The sequence below is a fragment of the Hirundo rustica genome, chromosome 10, assembly GCF_015227805.2.
Source record: "Hirundo rustica isolate bHirRus1 chromosome 10, bHirRus1.pri.v3, whole genome shotgun sequence".
Taxonomy (NCBI): domain Eukaryota; kingdom Metazoa; phylum Chordata; class Aves; order Passeriformes; family Hirundinidae; genus Hirundo; species Hirundo rustica.
The window spans coordinates 17850805-17868283 of NC_053459.1; the positions used below are offsets into that span (position 1 = coordinate 17850805).

Below are 17479 nucleotides of genomic sequence, written 5' to 3' on the forward strand. Positions count from 1 at the left end.
GTCTATCAAATAAGAGGTTAAATCATGCTTTTGCTTTCTCCCTATTTCAAATTTCACACTAAGAAAGCACAAGCTTCTCTCTTGAGATGTCTCTGCTCACACAGTAGCACCTTTGATTCGAGAACTTGCCCTTACGTTCTGTTTTTAGAAGAAGCCACATAAAGTCCAGAAATGTGTTGTTTCTGTTGGACTGCCTTTAGGAGGCACAAACAAAAGTCTGGTTGTGTGTTTGTGCTCCCCATGATTTGGCAGGTTTTTTTGCCTTCCTGCTGAGCAGTGGCTTCTGGCTGCCCCGTGAGTTATGGCTGTTCTTGCTGTGACGGGGGAAACAGAAGCAGCTGCTGTTCCAAGGGATGCCGAGTTCCAGGGAGGAAACTCACATTGTTGCAGGTTCTCCTTCTCTGTATGGGCGTGACCATCCTGTCACAGCAACGGGCTGGGCCTATGATTAGGAACAGCCAGGCTTTTTAGATTCCTACTTTGAAGAGTTTTACCCTGTCTGATCACACCGGGCCTTTTCAGCCCTGATTCCAGAGCTGCTTGAAAGTATCCTGAGAGCTGAAGTGAGACACTCTGGTGCCAGAGTCACTCCATCCCCTGCCAGTCATTCCTCTGCCATGTCCCCACACACTCTTCCAATGCCACCTGGTCAGCTGTCACCGTGAATGTGATCCCTCCATCTCAGCTGATGGGAGAAACAGGCTGTGGAGTCTCTCCCTGGCTCTTCTCTGCCTTTGTCCTCTGGATCATGGTGGCAGAACCTGGTAAAAAATGAGCCAGAAATGCCTTTCTTGTTCTCCCTCCCACTTTGCCTGACTTCGTTTAGGGCATGATCTTCATATGAGCTAAATTAGAAGTGAGCCAGCTCAGCTTTCCCCACATGGCAGCTATTTTGCCATCACCAGGATGCTTGACCCTACTTGCAGCTCTGTGTGGTCATGGTCTACATAGCTTTCAAAGACAGGAGGGATGTGCACTGAATACCTTGCAGAATGGGTCTTCTGGTGCTTTATCAGCAACAAGAGGGACATGCTGGGCTGATCTCTGCTGTACAAAGGGCTGTGAAGAAGGAAAGCTTACTAAACCAAGGCAAGAATGCCCAGGATGGACCCAAAGGTGTCAGACTGCTTACCAAAATGTGCCAGGTGATGTGTCTGGCAGGAGTGATTCACTGTGGATTACCACGGTTCACTTATCCATACTGCTAACTTTATAAAAGGGAATAGTTCAACAGGAGCCAGCAGCTGGAGCATTTGGTCATTCAGGGACAATGAAGCATTTAGAAAAGGAATCTACCTGTGAAATGACAGTGGCAGCTGACCAGAAACTTGTGAGCTGGATTCAAAGGTTGAGATTCTAGATTAATGCAAAAAATTTTCATAAAACAGCAGTCAAAAAGATAATTGGAACTGTGTATATATGCCATGTGCATTAGAGCTTACAGAGCTCTCAGGATCCAAATCAGTGTGGAAAGTAAAAGATTTATAAGAGAGAGGAGCATGGTATAAATGTACCAGCAAGAAGTCCGAACATTTGCATGTGAAAATCGAGATGTGTGGAATATTTAAGACTGGGATTTTAATAATTAGGCAATCAATTATTTCTTGGCATTTTGAAGTCTGAGCCTAATTCTAGTCCTAACACTATTGCAAAACTTAACGCTGTAATTAAATATGTAAGTATCTGCCTGAGCAGGTGTCACTGACTTAGGCAGCAGTAGATTGCACTGGCATAGGGTGGTTCCACTATGGCAAATTACTGGTAAATTGTTGGTTATTGTACCTTTTATTTAAGTTTAAATTGGTTCTTTTCTCTTCTTCCTAATAGTTGTCTTGTCTGTTGCTCCCTCTGTTTTTCTTACCCAATCCAGTTAGGTTTCCGTGGGCCAGGATGAGGTTGTAATGCTTGATTATGCTTCGTTGCTATTTTTAGTTCTGTGGGGTTTCCCCCCTGCTAACCGCCCTCCAGGGCAACATGTACAAACAATTCTGATTTTGTGAAGAAAACGCTGCACCTATTTGAAACAGCACCATTGAGTTGCAACAGAAGAGGTTTTTGCGTTGCATAACCCTTGACACCCTTGGTGTTGGTGGCACAGCTGATTTCAGGGCTGATTCACGGGGGTGATGTCAGGATGGGTCTGGAGAGGAAGACAGCAGCAACACTGATTTCTTCCCGCAACTGTGCAGAAGGAAATGATTTCCCTGCAGCAGGAGCGTGCGGGAACTGCCTGATGTGCTGAACGCACAGAGGAAAGATCCAGGAATTGCTGAGATTTATTTCTGGTGTTTTCTTTGGTTTGCTGAGGTCACACCCAGCAGGGTGGGTGCAGATGAAGGTGGGGAGCTCCCGGCCGGTCACCCCGGTGCACAGTCAGCGAGCCCGGGAGCTGGCAGAGAACACCCACCTCTGCATCCACCCGCACAGCCCGGGGAGCTCGGAACGCCTCCCTGGGCTCGGGGACACATCCTCACCGTGTCCACTGAAGTCAGTGAGGTTTTTGCCATGGACCTCCGTGAGAGTGGCTGGAGTGTAGTCAAAGGTAAATAAAGGGAATCCACCCACCTCTAATTTGGAGAGGACAGGGTTTAATGCATCCCCCTGCCTGGCCTGGGACATCAACAAGACAAACTTCTTTGTAATTTGTCCTTGTACTACTGAGAGCCAACACTATTTTCAAACGGTGATGAACTGGTAAACTTTGGGCATCTTTAACAATTACAGTGCCAGTATCTTTAATAAAATTGTTAATAAAGTTTAAATTTCTAATATTTCTTTTTTGTTTGTTTTGTTTTTTCCAAGCCATCAATTCACCTGAAAAAGATACCGGTTTTGCTGTTAGATTATGTGTCTTCCAGTCTGCAGTCTCCTTGTTTTGTGTGAAAAGTGAAGAAAAAACCCAAAAATCTCACTTTCAGGTGTATTTAACTTAATCAGAAGTAAAAAGCAGGTTTGGTGGTTTCAGAATATTTTTACATTCAGAGTTATTCCCGTGTAGTAATTATTTCATGTCTTAGGATGGAAGGTAAGACAAAGTAATTGAAGAAAGACACTCTATGGGTTCTCGCTCCTTTCCTTACCTAAACTCTTCTTTTCTTGCAGAAGGAGGACCTGCAAATATATGAAAAGTACTGTCAGAACAAGCCAAGGTCTGAAGCTCTCTGGAGACAGTGTGGAGACAGCATCTTTTTTCAGGTGGAATTTCATGGCAGACTAGCAGTGCAAGACCCTCAAAGCTTGTTTTCCTCATGTATCTCTATCCTTTAGAAAACCTAGAGCAATACACAGACTTTTCTGCGTGCTTCTTGTACCGATGGCAGGTGCCCAGTGTGTGTCAAGGGGTTCTCTACAGGAGACTGGGTGGGTAGAGCACTGGGTAGATTTCCTGCACAGGAGGCTGACTCTGCAGGCTATGCCCACACCAAACAAGTGCTGGCTTCTTTGCAAATCCCGGCTGATTGCAATCTCATCAGCAGGGAATTTCGACACCAAGTTGAACCTAAACATTAGCTCTTGTTTAGATATATTTTCACTGTGGCATAAGTAGCCCGGAAATTCCTATGCAGATGGAACAAATTTCTCTCTCAATTAATTCACAGACATATAATCTTCAGATTGTCAAATGATAGTGATGTTGGTGGCTTGCCTGTGTTTCAAGAAATTTTATTTTTCTTCCATGTTGTTTCCTATAGGAATGTCAGCGTAAATTGGATCATAAGCTCTCACTTGATGCTTATCTCTTAAAGCCAGTTCAGAGAATCACCAAGTACCAGCTGCTGCTAAAGGTAAGTTCTCCATGACAGTGCAAAGTATTGCAGTGTGTGGCTTGTTTTACTTCCAGGTTTTCATAACAGTCAGGACTACCTGGAAATAAAGCCTCACCCAGTTCTTCAACAAATACTAAGCATTTATTAGTTGTAAAATGGTAGAAAACAGTCTTGTACAGGGACTTTAGATTGGGAACTGCTAGTACTTAGCAGTACTTACACTATGTAATAGCAGTATACTATTATATGTATAGCTCTCTCTACAAAAAGTAAAATATTTTACTTTTTAAGATAGTAAGTATTTTATTTTCTTATTGATTGTTTTAACCTTAAACAGAATTTGAGCTTGGCTTTATTGTATCAATATATAGTTTTACAATCTGAAAACAGGAACTGATGCCTTAAATCCTGTCTAACATCTGTCCTTGTTTAACAAAACTCTTTCAGCTCTCTGAACTGATATTTTCCCATGGTTGTGACTCAAAACTTTCAGAGGGAGCCACTCCCTTTTGCTGCTGCTTTTTAAAAGACACAGCTAGGAACAAATTGTCTGTAATTTTTCCACAGGGTGAATATGTGAACTTCCCTCTTGATTTGGCTGGAGCCATGAGTGGTCCATGCTTGAAATTCTGGTCTGAACTGGGCAATAGAAAATATATACACTCAAAACAATGAAAACAATGATTTATTTTTTTTTCTCCTTTTAAGGTGGTGGCTTAAATTTCTGTCTCCGTCTACTCAGTTCTAAAAAATAATATTTACTGACTTTCCCTATGGGAAGGTCCTGAAGGTGAATTACATACTGTTCTCAGGCCTCTGGGCTTAAAGCAGTGTTATGTTCTGTCATGAAATTTAGCATTGAAATTTGCAATGAAGATTTTAGGTTGCCATTTAACTTGCTAATAGTTACTATGGCACTGCTCAGAATGTGCCAGTGTAAGCAATGGGAGGACCTGGTTGGCCCTTCTTGTACAATATTTCTGTGAGCTGCTTACTGACCTCATGAAAAACTATAGAATCCATATGGATTCTATATGTGGATATTGACACAATCACTGATTCCAGTGAATTTATATCAACATAGTCCAGAAATAAATTTGAACTCTATTTCTTGAAACTATTCTGTGAGAAGGGAAAAAAAAATGTCAAGGTCTCCAGGAAAGCAAGAGTAAACCAGATGTTACTTTTAATTTGAAATATGGCTGTAAATAAACCCAAGATTAGATCGAGGAGTAAAATTCTCAGGCAAAACAGGTCTCAGCCATTGGGGTTTGAAGCTGGTCAGACCAGTTTCATACTTAGCAACAACACATTGGCACTGGCATTTACTTTGTCAGGGTTTATGAGATCCGGGAAGATGGTGCACTCCTTCCCTGGCTGGAGGAGCCTTTAAAAGTGCAGAGAAATGGAAGCCAGTGAAAAATTGGTAAAAAACAAGTGCTTAAGAAGCTGCACGCCTTGAGTGGTGGGCAGACTGGATTTGAATTTTGGGTCACAATTATTGCAACCCTCTGGTTTCAATGTTTAGCTACTATGCTCATGCTGATAAAAGCAGCGTGCCCACGGTACAGAGATCCAGCCTCATCCTAGAAAATGTGCAGCAGGTACTGTAGGAATGCATCCTGATTTTACCTTCTAATCCCTGGTTACCCAAGCACTTGAGGAGAGACTGCTGCTGTTTGGGTTTGCAGGAGCTATCTTTTGGCCGTTCCTATTTTGCCTCAGCTCTTGGATTAAAATATTTCCAAACTGAAAATGTGGAACGTCTAACCTGCAAAATTCAGACTAGAAATTAATTCACATTTTTAACAGTGGTAGTATGTGCCTTGTGGAACTAATCGCAAAAGAAAATGAGGAATTGTCTAACACCTGAGATAATTACATTGAGCTTCTTTCCTAGCACATGTTAAGAAAACAAAACAAAACAAAAACAACAACAACAAAAACCCCACAAAACCCCTGGATGCAATTCTATGACATGCAAGGAATTCATTGTAAATATGTCAGAATGGTCCTGTCTCATCTTAAATGAATATGTCATTAATGAATGTCATCTTAAATGTCTCATCTTTAAACTTGAATATGTTCAAGAGATGAAAATGTGTGTCCTCAATGACCACTCCGGCGAATGTCATATTTGGGGTTTTTTTTGAGTTTTTTTGTTCCTCTTTTGTTTTCTTTTAATTCTGCTACTTTTTTAATGCAACACAAATTCCAGGAAGGATTGTCTTATGGTGTCTTCTGGTATCAGAACTTCTCAAGTATTCCCTGTATTTTTTTTTTTTTTAATCAGGAAATGCTGAAGTGTAGCAAGAATTCAGAAGGTACTGCTGAATTGGAAGAAGCCCTGGCCACGATGCTTGATATCATCAAATCTGTAAATGATTCCATGCACCAGATAGCAATCACAGGATATGAGGTAACTGCTGCTGCTGCTCCTACTCTGGTCTCAGCCATCCCGTGTTCCTGTTATCACTGATCATGCTGTGCCCATGGCTGCGGAGCCTTTATGGAGCCTGTGCCACATTCCTGAAAAATGTCACTCAGTGGTGTGTTGTGATGACCAAAGTACATCTCAGCACACCTGAGCTGAGGTGTGAATGTGGGGACATTGTGGGGCAAATGCAGGACTTCTGAGTCATTGAACCCAAACCTCATTTGTAGGTGAGAGGTACAGCGTGGCACAACTAACTTCAGAAATTTGCTGAAACTTTGTGACTCCTGTGCAATTCAAGTGTTTTCAAATCTTTTGCACTTAGGGAGAAAAATTTGGCTTTCATTTAAAGTGGGTAATGGAATCTATGCCAGTGACTGGCAAGCTTGTTATCTGAAATGTGAAATAACAACCATGGTGCAAATCAAAGAGCAAAAGTATACATCTCTGCAGAAGCTCCATTGAAGTCATATGACTTTCAAGAACTAGCTGACTACATAAAATGAGCCCTTAAGTGAGAAGTAGAAGTGATTGACACATAAAGGAGAAGCAAGCCTGGCAAAATGAGGCCTGAGAATCGTGTGCTTGCCCATTTTGAAATAGCTGCAGGGTGAAAATGTCAAGAAAGAAACAATACACTGAGTATTGTTCAAAGAATTGTTACACCACAGTAACAGGCTTTAATCCAGAAGAACTATTTTGTATGAAGTCTGATTTCCTGAGAAGGTGCTGGGGTCTATACAGACAATATCTGGGTGGGAAGAGTTATTCTGTTTTTCAGGATGGGATTAGCCTCAGGAGTTTTGATTTCTATAGTCCTGTTTTGTGCAAGTGCATCTGCATCTGGTAGCTGAGGAACCCATGCCTGCTGCCAACATGATTTCATAAATAAATTCAACTGCTTGCTGGTTTAGCTGCTTGTCAGAGATCCATTGCTGCACACAGCTGGAGATGCTCCTGTGGACTGTGCATTACATTTGGCATGAGAATGTGAGTTCTGCCTGCAGCAGCTGTACTGGGTTGAAGGTGAAGCAGTGGCCGCCTCATTGTACTGGCAAACACTGAATAGGTGTGGTGATTGTGGATCAGAGAAACACCACAGGTCATAAATACGTTCTTAGATCTCCCAAACCTGACCAGCTTCAATAAAGCAGAACATAATTCATCCATTCTGGTCGTGGCTAAGTGTGAGTGTCTCAGAGATTCATTTTAGAAAAACTCTTTAGAGCCTGAATTTTATTACTGAGGACTTGAACCCGAAAACATGGGCATGGGAAGCTCATGGATACAGCACACCTTTCACCTCCCCAGTTTGCACTGTTTCCTATTAATTCCCAGAGAAAGGTAGATTTCCTCCTGTGTTTCTGAGTTTAAATATATGTCCTTACAGGAATTTAGCAAAAAAATTTACTTTGAAACAGTTCTGTAAAGGGAAAGGAAGAAGAGCTTCTCCAAGAAAGGTAACATATTATCCTGAGCAGGGGGCATTTATCCAGATTCCTGTCCATATAAATGTTGAGGACATCCTTTTATCTATTCCTTGCTTTAAAGTGTGAGTAGTTTTGTACTCAGGAATTCAACAGAATGTTCCTGTTCCTTTTCAACTTCTACTTTTGAATTTTACAGCCTTTCATGAAATGCCAGATAGGAAGGGGCTAGCCTAGAGTGTCTAATCCAAGGACTAGTTTGTTTTTTTTTTTTTTCAGCTGAACTGCAAAACATGGCACAGTGGGACATGACAACTGTTTAGCCCAATGCTGACAGCATTCCTGAGATGGTTTGTTACAAGATTATTGAATGGGGTGAAAGTGTGAAAGAGGATGCACCCAATAATTTCTTCTCCCTGTTCCACCTGTCCCAGGTGCTCGGCTGTGGTGCCAAATAAACACCTCCCATAGACAATGGAACCACACCCCATCTTCTGGAGTCTTTCCCACACAGCCATGATAGAAATACTTGCCTGGAAAAAATCTTTCAGAGAGGGATATTATGCCAGTAGGAAAGCAGGTTTTGTGGCAGGTGATGAATGCTCCCAATTGCATAGGAAATTCTGGTTCTTGGACTTGGGCACATGCAGATTTGAGGAGCTGAACTCTTGTGTAAGAAATTGCTAACATGTAAATCTGGGGTAGGTTTAGTGTATGTTTTTTTATTTTTAGGCAAAACCACAAAAGAGTAGACTAAAGCTTGGAGAACAGAAGTTTTAGATGTTTTCTACTATTGTCCTGATATTTGTACACAATCTGGCCTGGGTAGTTTGTCCATGAATTATGATGAGAGATTCTTATAAATTATTGTATGTGTTGCTCATCTTCCATAAGCATGGGGTATCATGTATTGCTCTAAGAGAGAATAATGATATTTGAGATAGTGATCAAATCCTCCACTTTAAATAAAGTTCCTTTAGGATAAAATACTGCTGTCCACTATCAGAAATTACCAGGAACAGTGTCCTCCTATTTGCTGCCTACACTGAAGAGAGTGCACTGCTTGTGGGCTAACTCAAAACCTCCTGTGGGGTTGCTGCAGACTGCCATCCCTGTCTGTCTCCTCTCAGCAGTGGCAGCCTCCCACTTCACTCACTATTATCTCACTATTATCTCAATCCCAGATTCAAGGTTCGACAGACAGGCCTGTCAAGGGTCAAACTGAGCTTCTGGATCTCAGTGCTGTATTGAACAGTGCCTGGAGTGACAGGAGCCTCTCACCATTGTCAGAACCATGTAGAAAAGATGATTTTTTTATTTATTTTTTTTTAGATTTAGCTTTGCATATCAATGCACTTTTCACAGGCTTGCAGTTTATAGCTACGTGCACGTATAAATACAAACCCCCACAGTCCTGTGTGCACAAAGATCCAACTCTATATGTTACAGGTGACAGACTTATCTAAATTGCTGAGGTTTTCTGAATGATTTGGAGAGTCTAACAATACCCTGATAAAGAGTGTAAAAGTACCTAATAAAGCTCTGGTTTTGCAGTTGAATGTAGGGTAGAGGAGAGGGAGTGAAAGGGAGAACAGGTTGCAATTCTTAGTATAAGAAATTAGACATTCCCACTTGGAGCCAACGTCTTCACCTTATAATCAACAGAACATCAGAACATGCAAATTTTGAAAATAAGGACTTTAATAATGCACTGGGCTTATTCCCTCAACTTATTATACAAAGCACTCCAAAGCACAAGGAAAACTTGCTCTTAAGATAATTATAATTATCATTATTTGTCAAATCCCATTACCATATGGATGTTGCCACGTCTTATATCCATGTGTTGTGCCACTTTTAACACGGAGCTGTTCTGGGGGCATCTGAGCTAAATATTTATATTGGTTGAAGTATTTACTTATCAGTGGTCTTCAGACAAGACCTTTAATTTAGAAAGGTCTAGTTCCTGCCTAGTTTCACTCTCCCTCAGGTACTTTAATGGCTCCTTGATGTATTGACTCCCTCTTTGCCCAGGGCTGTGCAGCATTGCATAGTTGTGCAAATGGTGAGCCAAGAAATTATTGACAAAGCTTGTAAAGACTATTTTGAAACAGGAGGGAATTACATACCTACATAGCTCTAGGCACTGATCTGTGACTTCAGGCATCTAAGCTCTTTCAAGGTTCTGCCCAGGGATGGAGGAAGCTTGTGCAGGAAACTGAAACTAAATCTTCCAGAATCAAAGCCTTTCTTTGGGTACTGGACTGCAATGAGCCCTCCTACTGCCTGGGAGTCAGGAGCCTTGAAACACAGTTTTTGTCAAGAGAAGTCTCCTCTGAGGTCACCAGAAGGGACAGCCTGTGTGTCACATCCAAAGAGATCCTGAGATGGATCTTAAATGCTAACAATGAGTGGGGAGACAAACTGGGAATTATGGACATGGAAACCAGTGAGTTTATGGTTATAGGAGGAATCCACACAGGCTCAGCAAGGGGACATGTGCACTCTCCAACACAAGGGATGCTTCTGCCTGGAATCTCAAACACCACCAGAGGAAAGAATTGTGCCTGGGACTACCCTGGTTTGAATGTGATTCTCTTTTCCTTGCTTGCTAGGGGGATGTCAGTGAGCTTGGCAAGCTGTTGATGCAGGGTTCCTTCAACGTATGGACTGACCACAAGAAGGGGCACAACAAGGTGAAGGACTTGGCTAGATTCAAACCAATGCAGAGACACCTCTTCCTCTATACAAAGATGCTGCTTTTCTGCAAGAAACGGGAGGAGAACACCGATGGCCATGAGAAGACAGCTTCATACAGCTTTAAAAATTCATTAAAGGTAATAAAAGCAGTAATGCTGGGGGAGGAAAATAAGTCCACAAGACAAGGATGTTTCCATTTGGAGAAGGTGCCCATAGCTGGAGCTGTCCTGCACCCCTGAGTAAATGACAGCTCCCATTTAGTTTTGGGCTGGAGACAGACTGAGCCGTATGTCCTGCAACTGCAGATGTGAACCTTGTTCTCTGCACCTTGATACAAAGGGGCACCTTGTCTTCTTGCCCAGGATCCCATCAAGAGAAGCCAGACTGAATGGACCTGCACCTATCACTGTTCTGCCTATGGGCATCCTCCAGGTGCAGTTCTATTGCAAGTTTTACTATTAACACAGTTGAGCAGATATATTCCGTGACAGTAACAGCTACAGATGAATCACTGCAGTAGAAGCACCCTTTTATTTGCAAGAGTGAAATTTCCAGATATGAGTCAGGACATTTTAAGGTGGGAATCACAAGCAGGGTACATTTTCCCTCTAAGCACAGTGGTGTGACACTTGTGACTTTAGCCAGCTAACACAGATCATCGAGTGTAATGTTCCCAACTTATTACAGGGTACCCAGACAGGAATTGTAACAGAGGCTTGAACCAAGCCATATAAACATTTCAAGTTTCTTCCTGTAGAGATAGAAAGAATGGCGGCATAACATTGTCTAAATATTTAAATTAATGCTGATGTGAATGCAAACAAGAGGCACAAAGAAATACAGGAAGAAGATGAGAAGCTGATTAGGAGCAGCTGAACTTCAAAATTGTGATTAAGAATCCTTCATTTAGGAAATCTAGAATTATTTTCTTCGGGTTTGTTGTGTCATCTGGGTTTGCAGATTGGTCATTAAATCCCACAAAGCCCTATTCCATCCCTCTTCCTCTTCCACCTCAAAAGGTCAATGATGGCAAGTGAAAAAACAGTCTTTCCAAAACTGAAAATTTGTCAAGGTGAACAAGAGCCAGGATGGGGTTGAAAACTGATCCATAGATCAAGCAATAAAAGAGGATAAATTCATCATCAGACATTAGCTTGGGTTAATTTTGAACATTCTTTTTCCCTTTAACAATCAAAAAGACAAATGACAAATTAGATATTGAGAAATGACATGCTCTGAATTTTACTTTTAATGACTCCCTAAGGTGTCAGAAGTGAATGCAGCCTTTTAAAAATGCTTCTCAGAGGATCAAGTTTAAAGACTATTGATATTTTCCAGATTCCATCTTCTTCTTTTCTATTTTGAAATAGATGAGCACTGTGGGCATTACAGAAAATGTAAAAGGGGATAACAAGAAGTTTGAGATCTGGTATAATGGCAGAGAAGAAGTCTATATCATTCAGGTAATGACAATCCTTTTTGTTTCTGGGGGCTATACTTCCTTTCAGTTGAATTGTTTTTAAGAATGTTCACTGTCCTGTACACTCCAGAAACAATAGCCATTGAAAACTTCATTGTTGTGTAGACACTGAAATGCCCAATTTATTGTAAAAATTGTCATGATTTTGGCTAAAAGAAGAAATAAAGTAATGAGGAATTTCTTAGAATGCTGGACAGAAAAGCAAGGAGAGGATTCTTGGTAACTTTTCCGTCTTGAGGAGCGTCTGCTTTGCTCAAAGCTGGCCACACTGTTCCAATCCTTGGCAAAACTGAACGCCAGAGTAGGTCAGGGCAGCCCAATGATTGGCAGCATGTTTTAACTGGATCTGCTTTGCCTTGTCCTCTTTTGTTCTCAGGCATCTTCTGTTGAGCTGAAAAACACCTGGATTTCAGAGATCCGCAAAGTCCTGACAGGACAGCTGGAAGCATGCAGAGGTGAGGCTCACCAAGCAGCAGCTGGGAATGTGTCCTTCCCTCTGCAGCTGTGTGTGACTGTGTGGGGCTGGGACAGGTTACAGTGCCAGCCAGCACCACCAGGGAAGCCAGCAAGGAGCAGCACTGCTGGGATTTAAAGCCATGTCCTGATCAAAGAGAATTTCTTGGACTTTTATAAACGACATGGATAACTATGCCATTAACAGTTAGTCTAAGGAACATGGTTTTTCTCTGTTGTCCCTCTCAAGCCACAGCTCCAGAAGCATCCTTTTACCTCAGCATGTGAGGAGATGAGGTCTGCACTCTGTGTCTGCCCCCAACACCTGGATCCAAAGGTCTCCTGCCACATCCATGACTGGACGCAGAACTGCTCCTCTGTCCTCTAGTGTTTGCTTGGTTTTGTTTGGGCTTGGAGGGCTTTTGTTTTAAATCTCGTCATCCGCCTTTGTTCTAGATGTCATTTGTCCCATCTTTCCATCTTAGTGACCTCCCTGTAAAACACGGATGGTGACATTTCCCTCTCTCACAAGAGGTGTCCCTGTGAAGGTGGTTTGTGATGTGTTCAACACCGTGAATGATTGAAGCCACCTAAGTATCTAAGATAATGACACCCTTTTCTATATAACAGACTGAATCCCAGACAGACAAAATTCCATCAGGTTATCTCAGATAGTAAAAGAACATAGTGATGATAGCTATCATAGATGCTATTCTATTTATTCTCTTAGGACAAAAAACCCCACAGACTTTTCCTGGAACTTGGCATTGCTTCTCACCTTGGTCTGTCATTTTCTGCTTCTCTCTTACACCCATCTCTCTTTAAAGTAAGGTCAGCAAAGCCTCTCCACCCACATCCTTCAAATTCCAAAGCAGACTTTGTCCAAGGTGGAAACCTGTCCTTTAACTTTAGAGGTCACCTCTATTTTAATTGTCTCTTTCACAAAGACAATGAGTTCTTACAACCTCCTTAGGTAGAAGGAAACAATTATGAACATTACCCTCAGCATCTGAGTCCAATCCAAAACAATACACTTATTTACAATGTTTACTGCTCTGGTCTTTTATTTCTGATCTTGTCTTCATTTTTTCTCTTTTTATTCTGAATTTTACTGTGATTAGTTCATCAGGAACTGCTGAGGAAAGTCCTCAACATTCTTGTTAGTGCAGTTTCAGGACTGCATCTAGAGGCTTTCTGATATGGGTTGTAATATTTGCTTCCAAAGTATAAAAGCTGGTGTTACTTAGGCTACCACAGAAGAGTTACTAATGGAGAAAATGTACATATTTAATAGTAGAGAGTGCTAGTCCTCCATTTGTGTTTCTAGGCAAAGGAAATTAAGCTTGTATGTTACCCACATGAGCATTTGTAAAATCTCTATAGCACACAAGGCCTATAAGCTAGAGTTACTTTGAATTTTCCAGAGGAAAATATACAGGAATCAAGACTGATTGAAACCTTTATATTTTGATGTTCTTTATTGTTTTGCCTAAAAACATATGATTCTAGAATATTTCCTGTTTCAAGGGACCGCAGGACTTCACAGTCCAAGGTCCTGCTCAGAGCAGAGTCAGGTGTTGGTCAAACAAGGTTACTCAAGACTTTATTCAGTCTGGTCTTGAGACCGTCCAAGGGAGATTTTCATCCTACTCTACGACTAAAGTCAAGCTTTCCTTTATTGTGAATCCGGCAGAACAGCAGTCAGAGGGTATAAATTGTATCTCATATGCCATTGCAACTCTTCCCTTTGCCTTTTCCCAAATGATCACATGAATCAAACCCCTTACTACAATAACTGGTGTCAGGGAGCACATGCTTTGTCCTGTGGTTTTAAAGTTTCTGTTTTCAATGACTCACAAAGGAAGAGGCCTTAATCCAAGACTGGATATTTTTGCAACTGAGCATTGAAATGGGAGAAGGAAGAGGTTTGTTTGGCTGTTTTTAATGACTGTTGTTAGGAGTTGCACAGGGGGTTGGAATGTTGGAAAGAACCAGCTGAGATGAGTGAGTGAGGGGCAGAGGAGGTGGCCACAGGATGTGATAAATAGTTTAAAACACTAATCTGGTGTCCAAATGCTCGGTGTGTACCCAGGCCTGGCAGATATTGCAGTGAGCATGGAAAGCTAACGAGGCTTTGGGCAACACCTTGAGCCATCAATCCCAAAGAATGGAGCTGTCTTGCAGGCAGAGGAATTACTGATACAGCTTAAGGGATTTATGTAAGGCCATGAATCAGTTGCCAAACCCAGGAATGGAGCTACTACCGACTCCACACCCAGCATGGGCAATTCTACCCCATCAACAAAGCACTTGAGTTTAATCCTGCAGTGCTGCTCCGTCCCCTTGTCACTTCTCTTTCACTGATAGGAGGTTCACCTTTTTTCAGAGTGAAATAGGCCAGGGATCTCAGCAATGTGAGAGTTTGAAAGCAGCTCCTTCCATTTCTGCCTCACTTCTCCGTGTCTGACTCTCCTGGCCTGAAACCCAGGCTCTGAGCAACTGTCTTATAATTTTTCTTCACTCGGCATTTACTGGACAGAGTACAAGTCTGTTGCTACCTTGCAACCCTGCAAAAAGAGTGAACAACTGGAATATGAATAACATGTTCTGATTACGGTTTGTCCAGGATGCTGAGCAAAAGCATTCTGCAGAGACATGGGGATATATTCTGCTATGCAGCTGAGTATGCAAAAGGACTGATGGACATGTGTTGCTAAATCCAGAAAAAGCTGTGAGCCACAAAACTTGTATTCTGGGAAAAAGGCCATTATGTCAATTCTCTAAATCCATATCGTGCAGTTAGCTAAGAAGAGGTATTGAGGAAAGAGAAGGTAGCAGAAGAAGAAATCTCTTGCAGTGAAAAAATGTGAGTAGAAGAGTTGTTTGGTGAGCTAAAAGGTTTCAGCAAGACCTTAATATGCCTTTCTTTTCAAGTACAAGCATTCCATTTTGATTGCAGTGGCAGCCAAAATCTCTCCTCTCCTGTTTCTCTCTCCAACCTTCTACATAAACACAGAAGCAACTTAAAGATTTTGGAACAACTTCTTTTTGCTTTTTCTTTAACAGAAGCAAGTCAACTGCACCAAAGAATCACTGAGAGTGTGTATCATGCACCAATGGACTCCTCCAATGCCAGCAGGTAACCACAGCTGCCTTGACATCAGGGCCATGTTTTGTCTTGCATTTGTACTTTTGCAGTACATAAATTCTTAGGTTTTTGTGCTTAGCTTCCTGGGTATGAATTTACCCAATTGTTTTTGAAGTCTTTAAAGATATATCAATACAGATAAGGGTTTGCTCAAGAGAGAAGTAGTATCACAATGCAGAAATAATGTCAACGCTTAACTCAAGTTTAGTCAAAAAGTATTGGGACATTTCCAGGATCTTAAATGGAGCTGTCAGCAAAGTTTTGTAATGACCCAGTTGTTGGGCAAGTTTAATGTGAGTTGGCATGGGATATCACTGTAAAAGTTTAGCAGGATCAAGCAAACCAGGAGATCCCAGGTAACAGCCAGCCTTTGAGAGTTGTATGACTCAATGCAAGAAATATTAAACAGATGTAGTGCTATTAATCCTGCACCATATTTTCTCTAGGCTTGGTTAAATTGCTTTGTTTAGGGTTCAAGGGTGGAAATCTTTCAGCATAACCACCGTGGGGATAGGAGAAAAATATTCCAGCAAGATATGAAGTGCAATCACAAAAACATTTCAGAAGAATCCAGATGTGTGTCCTTCTTATAAGGCTCTTAAAGTGAGATTTTCCAGACCAGAAATTACAGACAAAATATGTCAACAGAAAATTAATTAACTCCAGAAAAAAAGGCCATGTGGTCAGCTCTTTGTCCTAGAGTGGATTAAACCAAAGGGAAAATGAAGTGTTTGTTGTCCTCACTCTGCCTGCTGTGCCAGAAAAGGAGAGGTCAGATGCTCCTGCTCCAAATGCTGAGTTATTATAGGACCAGGAAGAATACAGTGAGTCGTCATGAAAGAACAGTGCTCTGGGCTGTGATGAATGGCACAAAGTCCAGGGTGTCCCATGACCTGTAACATGTGTTCCCAAGAGGAGCAAGGACAGTGGAATTGCAGCACGAAGCTGGCTTTGTCGTAGTTGATGTGAAATGGTGGATCCAGAGTTCCTGAGACTGGGGAGCCCTTTCTGCAGCCTGTTCTGGGCTGCTGGCTGGAGACAAGGAGGGGGAGGAAGAGGCTGGACTGCCAGAGCCACCGTGTGGCACAGCCTGTGCTCGTGGCTGACATGACCAAGGTGTGAGAGGTGCTGGAGGCCACTGGAGACAGCATTTGCTAAAGAGCAGCCAGCATCATCAGTGCCCTGCCAGCAGAGAGAGGCTAATTAATCATTGACTTGTTATCTACCCAAGAGACACCTACTCCTGGGCTGCCCATGTGTGACAGTGTCTCCACTGTTTGTCGGGAATGTCGAACCTCTGCTGTGACATTGGGGAAATCTGTTTGCAGGATGCCTTCCCCTCCCAAGCTGCATCTGCTCCACTACAAAGACTATCCTCTTTAGTGCTTACATGCCACCAGCATCCCTTGGGACTGCAATTCCCTGAGATAAGGCAGGCCTGACTTGGGATTGAAGCTGAGGTGTTGGGAAAAGGGACACTCAGAGCCAGCGTCCTTCATACAGTTACTGAGTCCCTAAGTTCTGTTCAATCTATTCCAATTCTCTCCTTCCAAATTCTTCCACAAAGTTCACTGTTTAATCCTAAAATGAAATGCCCTGTAGTATCTATTGCTGCTGTATCTCTCAAGGGATGGCTGCTGCATTTCATTGATAATGAAATGATCACTTTGTATTGTTTTCTAATCTATTTAAATGTATTAAACTTAAATGGTCTATTGTTCTAACTGCTTAACTATCTGCTTTGTTGGAAATGACTGATGCAGTCATACATCCATGTAAAAATATCCTGTGAACATGGATAAACACAAACTCTTGGAATTTGGCTCCAGATGCTGTTTCAGAAAAGCTCATGTATTTTCTTGGTGTCTTTCTCACAGCTGTAAATCTTTAACTCTGTTTTTCTGCCTAGCCTAGCTAGGAAGAAAGAGAGCAAAAAGAATAAGGAAATGTGAGTGTGCTTGGATTTGTTCCCATGTTTATTTTGAGCCCCATTTTGTACCTGACATTAGGCTGCAAAATCACATTTTGATTTAGTACAGGAGGTAACAGAGACCTCGCTAAGGTTCCATC

General features: G+C 41.9%; 1 protein-coding gene across 7 annotated transcripts in view; it reads left to right on the forward strand.

Annotated features, from left to right (window-relative positions):
• The window catches only part of MCF2L2 (MCF.2 cell line derived transforming sequence-like 2), a 159565-nt gene that overhangs the window by 119906 nt on the left and 22180 nt on the right, over positions 1-17479 (forward strand). For all 7 annotated transcript variants that reach the window (XM_040073952.1, XM_040073953.2, XM_040073950.2 and 4 more), the window contains 7 exons: positions 3103-3195; positions 3693-3785; positions 6061-6186; positions 10244-10465; positions 11699-11791; positions 12185-12263; positions 15328-15400. In XM_040073952.1, coding sequence (XP_039929886.1) covers positions 3103-3195; positions 3693-3785; positions 6061-6186; positions 10244-10465; positions 11699-11791; positions 12185-12263; positions 15328-15400 — 779 coding nt within the window. The remainder of the gene's footprint in view (positions 1-3102; positions 3196-3692; positions 3786-6060; positions 6187-10243; positions 10466-11698; positions 11792-12184; positions 12264-15327; positions 15401-17479) is intronic.